Source organism: Drosophila novamexicana, unplaced genomic scaffold (genome assembly GCF_003285875.2).
Source record: "Drosophila novamexicana strain 15010-1031.04,08,12 unplaced genomic scaffold, DnovRS2.1 tig00000644-arrow-pilon, whole genome shotgun sequence".
Classification (NCBI taxonomy): domain Eukaryota; kingdom Metazoa; phylum Arthropoda; class Insecta; order Diptera; family Drosophilidae; genus Drosophila; species Drosophila novamexicana.
Window position 1 is genome coordinate 3,577,223 of NW_020824814.1, and position 18,898 is coordinate 3,596,120.

Here is an 18,898-nt window from a genome sequence, read left to right on the forward strand (position 1 = left end):
AAGCTCGTGAAAATCGGATGAGATTTGACCTAGTTATGGGGGTGGAAAATTTTGACCTATGTGTATATAGAATAATTGAGGGTAAGATTTTGACATGAATTGAGTTTTGAGTTTGACATGAAATGAGTTATGGGGGTGGAAAATTTTGACCTATGTCTATATAGAATAATTGAGGGTAAGATTTTGACATGAATTTCGACTAAAATTTACGTAGTCAGATTTAAATGCCAGTTTATTCTAGAGGGAAAACCATGCATAAAAAGCCAAAGCTCGTGAAAATCGGATGAGATTTGACCGAGTTATGGAGCCGGGAAATTTTGACCCATGTCTATATAGAATAATTGAGGGTAAGATTTTGACATGAATTTCGACTAAATTTTACGTAGTCAGATTTAAATGCCAGTTAATTCTAGTGGGATAACTATAAAAAGTCAAAGCTTGTGAAACCAAGAGGCCAAACCAAGAACAAAAACCCGACCCTTATGCAAATCGGTTGAGTTTTAAGCAAGTTATAGGGGTTGGAAATTTTGACCTAGGTGTACACATGTTACACATTTCATCACAAAAGTGAAATAAACTAGAAGAGTATAAAAAGCAGCTTCCTAGCTGACGTTTAGGGCTGTGTATTGATCAATCAGTCAATCAATCACCAAGAAAGAAAAGTTTTATATTCATATGATTGATTTACTCAAAAGGTCTGCTTAGAAAAGCTGTTACCATTTAAATAGCTCTCATTTAAGAAATCTCCTCGGTAAGTACTCTATTTTTTTCCCCAATTTCAGCCTTTCCATTTCCCGATAAACGAAGGCAGTGACCCCTATTATATAAGCTGTCGATTAACATTGCGCTTAACTGCCGCAACGCTGGCAAACATCCAACCACCCACAAAACATAACTTGCTTAGATTTCACACCAAGAAGCCGCACAAAATGCGCTCAGCTAGTTTTGTCGCCTTGTTGGGAAGTTTTGCTTAGTGCAACAACTTTTACCACAAATCGGATTTCCTGCAACGATTTGTGGCACCACCAACACCACAACCGCCAGCTGGCCTCCTCCTGGTTGTGCTGTGTATTGTGCCTCTGGCCAAAAACCGAGAAGGAGAGAGAGAGAGGGAGGGAGGGAGGGAGAGAGACTCCAAGCAAAGTAGATCACAAAACAGCTAATAAAATGGAAACATGGAAAAAGTGCCACTGAACGTTAACCGGAGCAGGAAGAATCGCAGTTGCCAGTTGCCAGTTGGAATTGCGAATTGCGAATCAAATCAAAGACAAATGCCACAAATATTTCCCAAGGAAATGCAAGAGATTCTTTTTGTTTTTCTTTTTCTTTTTTCCAAGAAGCGAGAGCAAAGGAAACGACACGCCAGAGCCGGACAAGTTTTCCCTTATTTGATGATGTTGCCCAGAGTTGACAACCAGTTTAGTTCCAGAATAGAACCAACTGCCACACGATATTTGTTAAAACAATCACGAAGCCAGAGACAAAGCGCAAAGCAGAGCAGCAGCTCAGAGGCCAAACTTTAATAGAGAAAACATCACAAATGCACTGAGAAAAAATCGTTAGATATATTTAGATGAATTGTTTTCCAGTGATATATTTGAATTGACTTAAGCGCAGCTTCAAATATTTTATTTAACAATTACTTTTTTCATGCTTCGCTTGTGGCATCATTTGACTTAATTTAAGTGCAAATAATATTATTTTAATTAAATATTAACTTGAAAAATAACTAAAGATAAAGAAGCGTCGAAATGGACTTCTTTTTAAGAACTTGAGAACTAAGTCGCAATCGAATAAAAAAAACATCCCCAAATAAACGTTATCAAACGAGCTAATTTTAAGCCAGTTTGCACTTGATTGAAGTTTAAAAATTACGAACTTTAAATCAATATTATATTCAATAAAAAACAAACGTAGTTTGCATTGACGGAAGTGCAAAAGAAGGCTGTAATTAATAATTATTATAAGTATATCAAGCTTAAATTAAACTTAAATCAAGCTGAATTTAAGTATACAGAAATCACTTGACATTCAATTGCTAAAATTCACACAAACTGAACTGCATTAGGTTGCCCAAACACTTAATTTAAATACAATATTCAATTTCGAGCACAACAAAAGCTTGTTTTAAGCACAGATTTTCGCCTAAAATAAGACTGTTTCAATCAAGCATTTTTTTAAAAGTATAATAATTTCTTTAGGAAAAAAAATGTGGCTTATATTTTGGTAACCTTTTTTTTTGCTGTGCATCAACTAGAAGCAGATAAAGAACGCGCCCAGCGAAATGAGCTTTGGCATTGGGTGTGGAAAAACTAGTTTTTCGCGCTTTGATAACGTGCCAAAATTGCTGAAACGCCAGCTGCACAGGGCCAACTAATTGCACAAGGCGCGCCCCGCCAACAACAAACGCCACATAATGCTGGATGCGCCCGATCGGGCCAGGAAAATATGTTGGGCAGACAGGCAGGCGGACAGGCAGGCAGGCAGTAGGCAATTGCCCAACCCGAGAGTTAGATCTCATCGCCGTCATCATCATAGCCCCCATTGCATATTCATAGTCATAACGAGATGGAAGCCGCCTCAAGTAGTTGTTGTTGCAGATCGCGTTTGCTTGTAGTTTTAATTTGACTCGCCGTGTTCACACGTCGTGCTGCAGCTGACCCACTGGCCCCCGCTGCAAACCAAACCCCTCCCCCCTCTCTCTCTCTCCAACGTCTCTCAATGCTAGTCTAGCTAACTGCTCATTTGCCTAGTTATTTTAATTAACCCAAAAACAATTTAAGCAAGTGTGCACAGCTACAACAAAAAAAAATGATACTGTGGCGGGGGGCATGCAACAGAGAGCGGGGTGACAGCATAGGAAACTGTCTGAATACAAAAAAAAACGTTGCATCGGGCAAAGATTATGTTGGCCAAATGGGCATAAATCAGCGGACGGAGGCAACGGGCAAGGTAAGTGTAACTGCAAAGCAGGCTAATGAATGTATCTGGCAGATACATCTGCATAGAGCGACCACGACAAATAGACTTATAAAGCGGCTAGCCGAAAAACCAAACGCCAACTGGAAGAGGCAATAAAAAGCGTTAACAAGACAACAAGCAACAGCAACAACAACAAACAACAACAGCAACAATTGGCAACGTCAGACAATAAAATACACTTAGTCAAGACACGCAAATTATGTTATGTGCCCGACGTTTTGATACCCTTGCAAAAGCAGGGCAAATATTTTATGAGCTCGAATTTCGACTGTGTTTTTAAAATGCGTATAGTTTAATTTATTATTTGGTTTGTTTTAAATGAATTTATGCTAAAATCAAGCCACACAACAATTGAAAATTCGCTTTGACAGTTTGAGCCATTTGCCGTTTTAACTTTAGCAAAATTGTTTTGATTTATTTTGATTACCAACAAAACAATTAAATCAAAGTTTATATACCTAAAACATCGGTTCATGATTGATAAAAAGAAGAGGAGTTCAGAGTTCAAACTGGTTCGGTTCAGAGCCGCTTTGCAGCCTGAATTTATTTATTTGATATCTTGTCAAGATATATATATTAATCATTTTTTTCAAAAGTTCTGTTCCTCTGCGAAAACTATTATGCTATAAAAACTATAGTGAACCGATCTGGATACAATTTAAGACACATAATATAACCTTTATTGACAAACACGAAAACAAAACTTTCTTCATTTAAGAACTCAATTTTCGACCAATTCTTTTTACTTAGGAACAGGATATGATGTAGAAGTTCCTTCTTTTCTATTCTACACGTATAGCTAAAAGACAAATCCATGACAGCATCAAAATGGTGACAATCGATATCTCAATACTGATCAAAAATATATATAACGCATGGAATCAAAGCTAACTCTATTGTAAGCTCCATTTGCAGAATACCCTCTGCTAGAGTATAAACACGGTAGAAGGCCATTCCTTGAGCTTAAGGCCAACATCGCTTAAATTGTTGTTAACAATTCTGGGATCAAGCAAAACACATAAATTTGCTTCTTTTCTTTTTTTTTAAAAGCCAACACACAGCACGAAAGGCAACGACAGCAGAACGGGGCGAGGGCGAGGGCGAGAGGGAAGTTGCGAATCGATCTATAGTTTGTTGCCAATGTGGGTCAACGTCGAGCAGGAAGTGGCGCGTGATCCATTGCGGATTCGCATTGGATTTGGTCAACTCCCGTTTCGCAAGTGGCAAGTGGCAAGTGGCAAGTGGCAAGAGACGGCATTAATCAATTTGCAATCTCGGCTGGGGCTAAGCATTCGATGCGTGCGCAATTCTCAACAGTCTGCCAAATGGTTTTTTACTTGACCAGTGCCAGGCAGTCAGAGTCGCAACCACAGTCGCTGCCACGGACTGGCATCAAAAGTGTTGCATCTTTGGAGCAATCGCGGCGAGTCAATAAACGGGGGGGGGGGGGGGGGGGGGGGGGGGGCGGGCAGGCAACTCCAGTCTGTTAGTCTGGTAGAGTGTTGCGCTGCTTGTGCCTGGAGCGCGAGCGATTCCATTTGGTTTTTATCAATTTACGCTTGAATGCAATGCAAATATACACAAACAGTTGCTAGAAAAGATTGAAGCAAAATATTCGTGTGCCACAACAAAGCAGATACTTCTCTTCACGAGTCTTAGCTTTTCATATACCCTATAAACCTTGACAAAACTAACTAGTCTCAAAAATATATAGCCTGCAGCCTTGTCTGCATTCTTGACCAAGATTCCGTCAAGCTAGCCTGTTAATTATATATCCCGCAGCCATAAGGGCTATTGTTATACTAGCTTGTAATATACCCTGTAGCCTTAAAGAGTAACAACAAAAATGTCTTGACAATACTATATAAATCTTTATTCCTGATCAACAGTCAAGTCGAAGTAGCCTTATTAAACTATATACCCTGTTGCCATAGAGTAGCTCTGCACTATAAAGTATCTATATTCTTGATCAACACTTGAGTCGAATTTGCCTTTTAAGAAATTATAGACAAAATGTGCGGCTGATATGTTATACCCTGTAGCAATAGAGTTGCCATAAAGGCCAGTGACTTACCAAAAAGTATATATATTCCGGATCTAGTGTAGAGTCAAGCTAGCCTTGTGATAAAATATAGATTTAAAGATTTTAGTTAAACTTAATATAAACATATGTCGAAGTCAAGCGAATCGAATTAACGTTATCATAAAGCAGCCATAAAAACATACGAAAATAGCTTCCTATAAAACTGAAAACATAGAAATTGGGTAAGATTTGTGCAAATGTATTAGAAATATATGAAAGATTCACCAGATCAGATCTGATCTATCAATCTATAGGTAACGCTGTTCTCTATATCTGAAAACACGTTCTTGTTTGACATACGCAGCACAATATTGATTGGAAATACCAAATTTACAAGCACATCTCAATGATTATAAGAGCTGGAGTAATAAAATGTACTATGTAAGTCTTCACATACTGAAGGTAGACTCGGAATAATTCACTTTTTCGATGACACCTATCTTTCCCTCCCTCAAAATCGATTTTAAGAGGCATCGCTACTTTGCACTTTTGTATAAACTCACAATCAAATGCCATCTTTAAACATTATAGTTATATATTATTGCATAATCATCGCACAATTGACTACCAGAAGTAATTGAATAATATAATTTTCCTAGTTAGCAAGGCTGGCAATCTACCAGCTGAATAAGTAATTGAACAAATTTTGGTAAAGCCCCACATTAGTGTTAAATGAAAAGCACAAACATGCCGTAAGGCCAGAGAACCGCTTCAGCGTTCTAAAAGTACCGCACATTAAAATTAATCATTTTGTGGGTCATTCAAGAGTTTTCCCAACCGACTTTCTACTACACTGTCTTTCCGCGTTATTTGTAGCTGTAAGTTGGGGTCTTACTTTAACGGCTTTTAAGTGCCTTGCCGTATATCAAATTTAGTCACATTTATAACCCTTCCGAGCTCATCAGCAGCAACAGCAGCAGCAGCGGCTGCCTCATCATCATCTCCCACCATTGCGACTCGTCATTTCTTGAATGTTTTTCGTTTTATTTTTTTCTATCATTTTATGGGCTATTTCATAAATTTAATTTTCTCCGCAGTCATTTGCAAAAAAAAAAAAAGCGCAACATAAAGTCGTTAACAAGGTGGCGAAAAAAACAAAATATTGTCTTCATTAATCAGCGAAAAAAAAAAAAGTAACAAAATACTAAAACGCAAGCTCAAGGCACTAACTGCCTTACCCTTACCCCCTCACCACGCCCCGTAACTCCTCTCTGGGCTAGGCAATTGGCACTCATCCGAGTCGCGTCTTGAATTTGAGCCAATTAAATGGCGACACTCGCAGTGTTTAGACGACTCCAGACGTGCCTGTTGCTGCTGCTGTTGCTGCTGCCACAATCATCCGCCTTTCCCTTTTCCTCAATGCTTGGCTCGCTCGGTGCTAATGATGAACCTGAATGATTCGCTCGAAACGTACATGAATTTTTCACTGTTTGCGGGGGACGGCGAGCGGGCATAGTGAAAAAAATGTTCATTTGTGAACAAAATTGAAAACGAACCAAACTGCTCTAGTTGGGTGAGCTCGACTGGCAGTTACCCAGCCAAAATTTGACTACCAAATCAGGCCTGGAAATCGATATTTATCGATATTGTGAAAATACGCAAAAAGTTATCTTAAGTTTTAAATAAGCTAGAAAAACATATAAAAGACGGAAACCTACATTTCGATTATTCGATTAATAGCTCTGATAATTGACATTTATCGATATCGCTTAGTCGGTGCAAATAATCGATTATTCAAGGTAAGCTTTATCTGCGCATGCTACACGAGAGCCTATATAATTAAGGTGACATTTCTAGTTTTAAGTAACCGAAATACTCTAAACCTAAAGCCCACAATTCAATTTTTAGCATTGATCTGCGCAGCTCTAGTTCGTATAATGCCTCCACAAGATATAAAACTATGTTTATTGATTTTTTTAAATTAATCGATATCAGGGAGCCAAGATCAATAATTGATAATGTGCATTAAGCTTGTTCTTTTGTTATAGAAAGAAGAATATAAATTTGGGTATTTTCAGTTCTTATCGTTTCTATACATGATATAAAGCGACTTTTATTGATTTTAGGGCCAATGTGAAAAATGTTATCGACATTTAAAATTGTGTTTTTTCAACTTTATATAGATATATGCATAAAACTACCTTCAGTGATAAAAGATCTCAGCTTCCACCCATTACAAACCTAAGTCACAACTTCACAATACCCTCTATAGACATAGCTAATAGGCACAGGGTATTTATATCGAAAACGAAACGATATCGAAATAAATTGTGCTCGAAAGTGAGTTTTATGTTCAGGAGTTAAGTTTTTGTGATTTTGGGCTCATTTTCAACTATTGGCCATTGCATTTTTATTGTGAAAGATTTATAGTAAACTTTTCTCTTCTTAATTTTCATGCATTTTATTGGCATCGATTTCAGTTTCGATTTTATTTGTTGCCAGCTTTTGACTTCCTCAAAATGCATTTCTCGATTAAAGTTTCAAATTTAGTTGAATTATTTCGATTGCGGTTGCTTTTGTTTTTTTTTTGCTTTGCTTTGCCAGTTGGGAAGTTGGGGGAAAATGTAATTATGGTAGTCATAAATTTTACTTGACTTTGACTTCAAGTTGAAAAAATGTGCTATGACGAAATCATATTCGATCTCTGGTCTGCGCATATGACGTGCTTTGGGGCAACGGTTCGAGTTTAGTTTCCAAGCATCAACTCGCGGGCTTTTTGGGTTTTGGTCGGGGTTAGATACAACTTTGGGTCTTTGGCTTTTGTTGTCTGTGGTAATGACTTCATTTTCAGCCTCGTTGTCGTCATCGCATTTGTTATTGGATTTGTCTGAAGTCTGTATTGTTATGGCCACATAATATTTGATATATGGCTCATGAAAATTGTCGGTAACTTTGATAAATTGTGATGTTTTTTTAGAGGGGTGTTGCCATGTTGTTTTTGTTTTTTTTTTTTATCTTACCATGTTTTCATTTTGTTAATTATCGAGTTTAATTGTTAATTTAAATCATGAAAAAATTGTAATAACAACTAGGCGATTAACAATGGCGAAAAGTGAAACTCTATCGAAATTGTGAGCCCCTCCAACAATATCTCCTACTCCGCCCAACAATTGGTTTATCTATCATCCGGTGCCGCTCTCCTGTTGAGATTCTCTTATGAATTGTGGGCGTGCGTGTTTTTGCCAAACAATGTCAAGTTTATCGAGTCAGTCAGCAGGAGAAAGGTTTTTCGTCTTGTGATATTCAAACAAGTATTAGTTTGATTGGGTTGTCAAGAGGGCGTTCGATTTGTTTTTCTTATAGCTGCTAGAAGTGCAAAATCAAATTGAATTGTTTTCATAAATTTTGGGATTGATTGTCAAAGTGGATGACATATGACTGTTGTAAAACTTTTAAAAAATCTATTGTAGTATTTAAGGAGTGTACAAGTTGCAGAGTTGCCAAATGTGCAAAAAAAACATTAAAATACCAGTAGAAACTATAGATAACTAATTCAGGGTACTTTTGGTGTAACTTTAAATACAACTGAAAGAGTTGCCATTCTTTAGCACAAAGCTAAGCGATTGCTAATAGCGAAAACATTCAAATGAAGGATTGCCAAATTTACCACGAGTCAACTTTTAGAGTTGCCACAAAACTGCAACGCTAGATTTGGAGTTGCCAGCTGGCAGCTAGCAAGCACTTCAGCAATAGTATTGGAAGTGTTGCCTTTCAGTTTTACTTGAATTCAAATGGATATCTAATATCGATAACACAAAGTAGCTCTAGAGTTGACATGTAGAGATTTAAGCCAGTATGTTGCATATTGAAAGAACATTCTGGGTTGTCAAGCCACTTCATTCGAAATTAAATGTAACTTTAGGGTTGCCCGCTAGTGACCATTAACCAATGCATAAGAAGTACCCACAGAGTTGCCACATAATCTATTTTGATAACTAATCAATAGATTTGTAATATTGAAAGCACAAAAAGCACTTTTGGGGTTGCCAAGCACTTTAACAACTTGAATATGAGGCATATTGAGACAGCTTTAAGACAAGCATAACTAAAGCTATGGTCGAACAGGTCGACAATTGACAAATTGCGCTGCCACAGCTTTAGGGTTACCATCTAATGAAATGCTCACAATAGAAAGTTAAACTATGGATTTAAGAAAAAATACAAAAAAAATATAATAATATTAATATGCTAGTTTAAATTGTGCATGATTAGTTAAATGCCCTTTCCCGCTCTCTCCAATCAGGCCAAACTATTTGATTCCAGCAATTATTTGGCTAATATTGTGAACTGCAACAACAACAATGGCAAAGCTTCAAATTGTAAATTATGAACAGCTTTAAATGGAAAGTTTATTTTAAGGTTCATTTGCTGGGCCAAATCGCTGGAAAGTGCATCAAATCTGGGCAAACGGAGATTTTACAGCTAATTCGGTAATGTTTTATTGGTCCAGCTGGAGCATATGCTAACCGCGGGCAACTGGGCAGCAACTGGGCAGCCACTGTAACTTATTGGGCGAAAGGTTCAGTCCAGCAATTGTTATGCAAATCGAGCAGAGATTGCGGAGGACTTCGACAACAACAGCAGCAGCAACAACAACAACAACAATGGTCAGTGGGTAGAATTGGACAAACAACTGGCAAACAGATCCAAATCGAATTGGCGGCGACTCTAAATTATGGCCGCCATAAAGCCAAACTAGCGACAAACTCGACCATTTCCTGGGCGCCCAAAATATATAAATAAACTGGAATCCGGCAACGCGATTCGCGATCCACAATACACAACCCGCATAATCAATTGTCATTGTCATTAGGTTACAACTTTTTGGTTATGGCCAGCGCTTGGCTAATCCCGGCAACCAAATTGCGCCACCTTCACTTTTTGTTTGCGGCTCGAGCGAAACACAAGATTGTTTTTCTTCGTTATACCCTGTAAACGGCGGTGAACTGAAGGGTGTAACAACGAGCTGGGAAAGTCTCAAAAATAACTATCTCATAGGGTATCTCTAAGTCTAGCAAGAATTTCCGAGTCATACTATACTATATGGCATGGCAGCTCTCCATTCCATAAGCTTTAGCTCGGAAGAGAAAGTATATTGCCTAGTAGAGGGTATGTCAACGTCGATCAATATTTTTTTGCGGATTTCAAAATATATGTTCTTTGTTTTACAAAAACTCAGCTAATGCTAAACCCCTGTTGAGCACAGGGTATCTCTTAGTCAAGCAGCTCGTTACATAGGATATCGCCTAGCCTATCAAGCTTTACACCTTCTTGTATTATCCTGTGTGGGCTAAATCTACAAGATAATTGCTTCGAGTATAAGAGACACTAATCATTACAGGGTATCTTATGAACAATAAAAATAGGGTAGTAGAAAGTAGGGTAACCTAAGTCGGGCTTATTGAAGCTATAATTATTACAGGGTATCTCGTGATTGAGCCTACTTTCTACCAGGAGGAATTTCTGAATCTATTTATATCTTTGTACTGTTTTGGTTTAAACATTGAAGCTGGGGAAACTCAAGGCAAAACCTTAAGCTATAATTAATGCAGGGTATCTCCCGATCGGTCAGACATTTTCAACTTATTTTAAGAGCAATTATCTTTAGCCTTAAAAGATACGCCTCGCAGATACGGCTGCATGTTTGTATGTGATTTTTCACGGAACCGCGTAGAGGGTATCTGGCAGTAAGGCAACTCGCAGTACCTATCGCCATTTTTGGAGCCTCGGCCGAAACAGAGACATCCTTGTTAAGCTGCGACATGCCACATGCAACATGATTGTCTACGCTTCGCTGCTGTTGCAAAAAGAACGAACCGTGGCAAAGATTTCAATTAATGTTTGGAAAGTTCGCAGTTTTCGCAGTTAGTTTTACCCAAGGGGCGACGCCCAGGCCCACTCTCGTCGAGTGCGTTGCAGCTTGTTATGGGAGCAGCAGCAGCAGCAGCTGGCCAGCATCCAGCTGAGGACGGAGCTACTCATCCTCCAAGCGAGCCATGAATTCAAATGTATATACACATATATACTCAAGACAGTCGGCCGCTGGCTGACAAATTTTGATACCCTGTACGCATGGGAAGAAGGGGTATACTCGGATTTTTGCGTAAGCATGTAACAGGCAGAAGAAAGTAGATCGTAAAATTAACTTTGATTTGATTTGAAGACTCGAACTTTTGAATAATATCCCCTTTTTCGGTTTTAACTCGGCAATCGATAAATATCGATTTTCAACATCGATAAACATAGATAAATATCGGTTATCAGTGCCCATTTTGGGAGCATAACTCGAAGCTTATAGGGGCTAGAGACAGCAAATTTTGAGTGTAGACTCTCTTAAATATGTATGCACATAATCAGAAAACTTTTTGGGTAACGCAAGCCTAATAAACAGAATTTTAAGAGGCGTGGCTTGCTGTGCACAGGGTATTCTCTAGTCGGGCACGCTCCAATGAGAGCACACAGTTGTGTTGTGCCTTTCCATTTGCCACTGGCTGCATTTAAGTGGTAGCCAAAATGAATGCATCCTCCACAGTGACAACTGTTGGACTGCAGCTGTGAGAGGGGGCGGAACGGGTTGGTGCGGGGGTACAGGAAAGCAACTGGGAGGGGAGGGGGCTGATCTGGGGCGGGGGCTGCTGCGTGCCGCCTGCCAAACAAACGACAGAGACAAACGCCTAACAACTTATTGAAAATATGTTTAACCATTTTCGGGCAATTGACATTTCGGCTGCCGTCGAGAGACCCTCTCCCCCCCTCCCCACCACTCCCCCGCACACCCCTCCCCAGCCAACAATCGACGACGTGACAAAACAATTGTCGTAAATCAGTGGGCCAAAACGGAGGCGACGCCGAAAGGAAACTGATTGCACTTTTTGGCCAATGGAGTATTTTGGTTAACAGAGTTCGCTTTGTTGTTGTTGTTGTTGTTGTTGTTGTTTTTGTTATTGTTGTTGTTGCAATTGTTTGATTTTTCGCCCGCTATTTACTTTCATTTGGCTCGTGGCCCAAGAGTTTTCCTGCCGCCTGCAAATACCAAAAGCAGCGGGCGGGAAGCTCTATGCACACGGTTCACATTGTGAGTCGGGGGGTAAGGGGTAAGGCGTAAGGGGTAGGGGTTAGGGGGTTGGGAAAAAAAGATCAAGCTGGCAAATTCCATGAAGCGCACTTAAATGGAATGTTCAATTAGCGAGAAAATAAATGAAAATATTATTGTACAACACTTCGAAATGCAAGCAAAACGAATGCAAATTTTCCAATAAATTCCTTTTCAAAAAGTTTTCCAAGCTTTCGGAAGGGTAATTCAATTAAGGGCATCGCTTGACAGACTCACTGAGAGAGTTTTTGGTTTTAAATACACTGATAAAAGTGGAAAATAAGTGAAAAAAAATAAACTGTTGAAGAAAATAGCTTGGGCCATGTCTGTATGTATGTTTTGAGGAAAGCTTTAGAAAGACATAAAACTGATCTGTATTTATTGATTTTTATCGATTTCTTTGAAAAGGGGCAAACGGTTATTGAATATCGGAAAGAATTTCTTTATAGAATAAGCATAAATAGACTTTATGGCGTCGGAGATGATTCCTTCTGCCAGTTATATAGATTTGAGCCAAGAACTTTATACCCCTAGTTCGTTTGATTCCTTAGTCCCTTTCATACCCTTGGTCTCTTCATGAGACAAATAGAAGACATGCACATTGCGCCCAACCAATATACACCTTTGAAGTTTATGTACAGAGTATGCCACTAACTAAGAGAAATTCCAATTCCAGCTAGACAATGATCTAAATGAACTTGGATAAATATACAATTTATTTTATATTAATATCAACTTTCATGGAATTGAGCACTTGTGGAAAATATGCAATTGATAAAGTTTGAAAGGCACTGCACAGTTGAAAAGTCACTTCGCCGCCCCTTTGTCAAACTGTTTTAAGCTTTTACTATGATCAGTGTCTAGGAGCCTAGGGTATATTTTGGTCAATGCAACTTCACAGCTGCCTTTTGTAAGCTGTCTCAAAGAAAAACTCTCGCTTTTCATGTTATGCTGGCGCAACAATGATAAAAATTTAACCAAAGGCAATGCTCGACTTGATTCTGTTTTCACCAGCTGGAAAAGTGGCTTATATAACACCTACACACACACACACAGACACACACACTCGCACACATCACATTATCCAGGCAGCTGTCTGGCGCTGTCATGGTCATGTTCAATCAGCCCAAATGTGGCCCCGGCCAAGCCCCAAAGGCTAAACGTGGCTCTTCCGTCTTAGATTTGTGCAACCCTCCCCCTCCCCTAACCACACTTCCGCGCGCCCCTCGCAAATAACTCACATAGTTATTCGCAGGCTTTTGCTCATTGCATCATTTGCAGCCCCAGAGCTACACACACACGCACACACACACACACACACACTCATATATACACAGATTTTACTCACATATTGTGCAGACAGATTGAAATTCGCCGCACAAAACGTTCCAATTGTTTGTTTTAATTCTTGGTCAGGCACTGGCAACGGACATTGGGCCGTTCCAGGGTGCTGGGCTGAGGTGGGGCATCGGGTTTACGGCAATATTCGACTTTTGCGGGCTGGATTTTAACTTCGGGTTTCTTTTTCTTCGGAGGCTGCGGTACGCCTTCATAGCAACAACAACAACATTTGCAGCATTGGGCACCCATTCTTTGAAATTTTTTTTTGTATTTAATACTTTTTAAATTTTTTACAGTTAATTTTCAGTTTTAATACGTAAAATTTCTCATAACTCAAATGAAAAACAAAAAATCGGTAAAACAAGGCAACATTGTCGAAGGTTTGAGCTATTGGGAAAAGGGGGAGTTGATTGAGCTGAGCAGTGTCTAACCCCCCCCCCCCCCCTGTCTCTCCCCCAGCCGAGAGTATTTTGTATTTCCCTAGCTTGTGCAACAAGCTCTCAGATACTTGTCTGTCTTTTGAATAGGCGGCAACTTTGGCAAGTGGCTGCAGGTTGTTTTTGTTGTTTTTGTTGTTGCTTTTGTTTCTTTGTGCCCCATGTGGCACGCACTGACGGAAGACGAAAATATATTATAATATTATACATATACATATACATATATATATATGAGAAATAGCTAAAGTCGCGAGTCATTGCGAATGAAAAGCCACATGAAATGCGTGTAAGTTGTCTGTTCACTTCGTTACACTTTTACCTATGATTAGTATCTCAGCTTTTTTCTACTTCTTCTACTTCAGGGCTTTTTTTTTTTGTGTGTCTGGCTTATGGCTTGTTATCAACGTTATGTATCTTTGAAGGTTTTCCTTTTCTTTTCTTTGAAAGTTTAACTTATAGTTTTCAAATGAAGAGTGAAAAAAAATAGTGTTTATTGCTTGGCATAATTGTGTGTGGCAGCAAGAGAAAATTAACTAAAGTTCAAAAATTGCATAATCCAAGCGCAATTTCGAGTAGCAAATGACGTATTATTTAAAAAATGAGTATAAGAATATTCCACAACATTTTGTATAATTTTAGAAAAATGTTTTCATTTAAGCTTCATTCACACATTTTCATTCAATATTTATCAAAAATCTCGCATGTTGCACATGTTGCAGCTTTATGCATTCTTTTTTTTTTTAGCAACATTTGAGCCTAGGCCAACATATTTTTCCATCAACCAACTCAAGCAACTGACTTTTATATTATGCATTGAGCTTAGTTAATTGTTTATTTTAGTAAACATTGCTTAAATATCGACGCCCATTGATTTTATCAATTTTTTCATAAAATCGGCCGCCAACATTATTCTTATGCCTCATGTTGCTGCCTTACGCATGTTGCAACAGCTTTGGCCGCCCCAGAGTATGCTTTAGATTTGATTAAAAACGAAAAACCAAACTTACCGAGTGTACTGCTAGATGGCGCTGCAACTCCGAATTACAATACAATGTTAATTCCGAAATAGTTGGTGCGTTTTCCAATTTGTTTTCCATGTCGCGTAGCCAGCGACGCAATTCCTTAGGATCCTCGCACAGACCCTCCGGTCGCTGCGTTTCATCCAGAATCTAGTAGATGGTATTAAATTAAATATAGTTTAGTGTAAATTTAGTCTAGCTAAGCATTTAGCACAATTTGGTGTGCATTTTGGCTAAGTTAAACTACGTGCCGCTAAGAGTAGGCAAGGAAATTTGCTAGACAAGTTGCAGCTACTCGACGCTAGCTGTCGTTTTCCAGTGTACTTACATGCAGCTGGCTTCCCATAAATTTGGACTCGCGTGATGCGGGCTGCGCCTCCTCAATTTCAAACCGCGCCTCTTTGCACGTATCCAACAGGTTTGTGTCCATAATATAATTATAGTTTGTTTGAATGGCCGCCCAGAGGTCGTCTTTGCCCGACGAGCCCAGCCCAAGTGTGGCGCTGCTGTGCAGGCTGGTCGAGCTGCTGTGGCTGTGCCCGCTGCCCCAAGAGTAACGGTGCATTTTGTTGTTGCTGCCGCTGTTGTTGTTGCTATTGTTATTGTTGTTGTTGTTGTTGCTGGAGCACTTGTTGCCGCCGCTCTGTGAGTTTTTCTGAAAAAAGCAGAGGAGAAAGAGGTGAGCGTGGCTGTTAATAAATAAGTAATTTGAGCGTCGCCAAATAAGGTAGCGATAATATGCTTAACCATTTTTGGCGCTCCCCCCCTTCCCCCCCCCCACGAACCGGTTGACAACGCTGCAAATTGTGCGCGTAATTAATTAATGAATTTTTATTTGTGCAAAACGAGAGCTATAAACGTCTAGCTACAATAGAAGAAAATTCCGCATTGACACAGCTTCGCGTAATGCTTAAAAAAATGAAATTGAAATTGAAATCGTAATTTGATTGAATGACAAGCGCCCCATAATTAATTAAATTGAATAACCAGCAGCTGGCCCCAGGTGGGTGCCATAAATGACTCGAATTTCCTGCGAATAAACAGCGCACAGTCAGCTTGTAAAAATTTAACATGCACTCGCACAATTAGCGCTCGGTTGCGCTAGCGACAGCTGCAAAACGGTTAAGAATGTGAACTCAATCGATAAATCAACAGTTGCATAACGTAAAAAGTTCGATTCATTGGAGAAACAAGCGGAAATGGAACGTGAGACTACGCTCAATATATCCAGTTGGAGTATTTAACGTGAAGATAAACTTGCAACCAGCTTGTAATACACAGATATTGACTGTCAACTTGTTGCTCTATTGTAGTTCTCATTTCTTAGACAAGAGAATACAAAAATAAAATAAACCTTAACATGAAGATAAAATTGTAAGAATTGCAAAAATATTCCACATTTTTTACACCGCCTTGTAGGTCTATTATAGTTATTCTCTTTTCTTAATGAAGAGAAGAACAAAGGAAAATATAATTGAAACTTTATTCAAACTAAACTTCATTAAATTTACAACCTGCTTTTAAATGTTGATTTTGGTGTATAAATTTAACCTCAGAATCTTTTTCATTTCTGGCAAATTTCAATTTATATACGTTTATATCTTTTCTTTCCCAAAATTGTTTAAAGCTAGCATAAACGTTATTTGTTTTTATTAATTTATCACGTATGCATTCAATATCACACGTCGAATCGCACGTTTAAATTTATGCTTTCTTTTAAGCGCTGACTAATTAAGTGGAACGTTGTGGCTTGCGAAACACATGCTGCAAAATTGTAAGCCGTTATATTGTTCCCCCTCTTACTCTCTCTGTCATGCTAATATCGAAATTAAATTTGATTAATAATTTATTAAGCCAATTTCCGTTGACGCAGAACCAAGAACCAGATCAAGTATTCATATTCTAACGGCAGCTTGTCATTTAAGAGCAACGGCGACATGGCGACATGAATAGAGCAATGCCACCCGGCTCTGCGCTCCCCTTCCCATCCCATCCCCCCTGCACCGCTCTGCCCCGCCTCGAGCCAGATCAAGTTGTTAGCGTGCGGAACGTAGAGACATTTTTATGTTAACTCTCAATTGCAAATTTATGCGCTACCCACGGCTCAAAATGTTGACTACAAAAATGTAACTGCGCCACCTTCAGCTGGAACCTGCACCACCAGAAACTGGCACCACCTTACCTTGAGGCTGTTGTAGGGCCGCTCCAGATGCAGCTTGGCCTGGATGGTATCGCGGCGCTCCTGCTGCAGCTCGTCCGCCGGCAGCGAGGTCATCGATTGCGATATTTTTATATCGCAGCCGCTGCCGCCACCGCCCAACGCAACGCCCCCGCCGCCCGCAACGTCCAACAACAACATGTTGTTGAGGCCGGCGGCGCGTCGTTGTTTGCGCAGCGAACTGCTGCGACTGCTGCCAGCCGATTTTGTGGCATGGCTCGATTTGGTGGTGCTGCGTGGTGTTGCACTTCTTGCCGCTTCTGTTGTGGCTGGCATGACAAATGCAACCACATCCTCCAATCTGAGTGTGTTCGTTGTTGTTGCTGTTGTTGTTGTTTTAGTTATGTCAGCGTTTCCGTTGACGCACTTCATCGTGATGGCCGCTTTATCAGTCTCTTGGTTGCTAAATGACGTCTCTGTTGCCATTGCCACGCCCACCGCCTCTGCTGCTGCTTGATGTGGCTGCGCCTCATCAAGAGCCGCTGTTTCATTTCCAGCTTCCATAGTGTGGCGCTAATTGTTTTTGGTTCCGATTTCCATGTGTATGTTAATTTAATTAATTTGCTTAAAATCTGCTTTTAGTCGTGTTTCGTTGTGGCTCTTGTTGTTGTTGCTTTCGTGTTGTTGTTGTTGCTGCCGCACTTAAAATGCATAAATTTGCATGTCTGCCGCCATCGCCGGGCGTTCGTTTCGTTTCATGCCAACGTTCCGCTGTGCTGCCTCTCGACCTTTTTGGGGTCCGCGCGCAGTTCCAGTTCCTGGCGGGCTTTTTTCCTTTTTTAATTCGTTTTCCGTTCGTTTGCTTTTTATGCAAAATACGTTTTTTATTTCGTTATTTTGATAAAAAGAAAAAACACACTGTAATTAAAAACAAAACAAAATAAAAGCGTTTAACGCGAATTAGTTGAAAGCAAATCAAAAGGCATCAATTATGCGAAATACATATATATATTATTAATTATTATAATAATGCTAATCGTTTCGCATAAGGCGCAATGTTGAGCTAATGCTTGCATTGAAGCCCAGATGCAGCTGCTTCGTTTTTCGAGGAAGTGAGAGATCACTGAGCAGAAAGCAATTTTAAATTTATTACTAAATTTAAACACAATTTTTCGTTAGCATTTTACAAGGAAAACATCAAAAACTGTATCACCTAGTTAAACTTATGAAAATCGCAAAAAGAGTGGGAGTGAGGGGAATATAAGGCAAGGCGCATATAAGAGAAAGAAAAAGGGAATTATTTAAAGGAGACATAGAGTTTAAGAGTGAAAATGGGATCTGAGTGCTGTCTTAAGAGAGACAGTGGGAGTAATAAGGAGAGTTAAGATTATGTAGTGTAAAAAAGAGTGAGGGAAAGTAAGGGACAGATAGGAAAGGTAAGGAGGACCTAGAAGCGAGAGACAGAGAGATCGACCATATCAAGTACCATAGGGCAAAAGGGCAATCCCTGAGTCTCTTTGGTAGTAAAAAGGGGAGAGAGAGAGACAGAGAATCCAATAAAATGCGAAAAAAAATGTGAATGTTAGGAAAAAGAAGAGAAACAGAATAAGGAAATCCCCTCATTGAGCACTCTTTCTAGATGTTGCCGCATATTCTTTTAGCAACCCATAAAAGCTGCCAGTAAAAGTTCAAGCTCCCGTGTCACAATATTGCAACATTAAACCTATTTAAATGTCTGCACAAATTAGTTTTAGCAAATTGTGTGATATCTCTTGATCAGCAGAC

At 39.5% G+C, this 18,898-nt stretch overlaps 1 protein-coding gene across 1 annotated transcript in view; it reads right to left on the reverse strand.

Moving 5' to 3' along the window:
- The window catches only part of LOC115762900, a 119,897-nt gene extending 101,921 nt beyond the window's left edge, over positions 1-17,976 (reverse strand). The window contains exons 1-3 of the mRNA XM_030705274.1: positions 17,138-17,976; positions 15,284-15,610; positions 14,944-15,105 (exon numbers count right to left, since the gene is read on the reverse strand). Of these exons, the coding sequence (XP_030561134.1) occupies positions 14,944-15,105; positions 15,284-15,610; positions 17,138-17,677 (1,029 nt within the window). The 5' untranslated portion in view covers positions 17,678-17,976. The remainder of the gene's footprint in view (positions 1-14,943; positions 15,106-15,283; positions 15,611-17,137) is intronic.
- Positions 17,977-18,898: the final 922 nt, after the last annotated feature.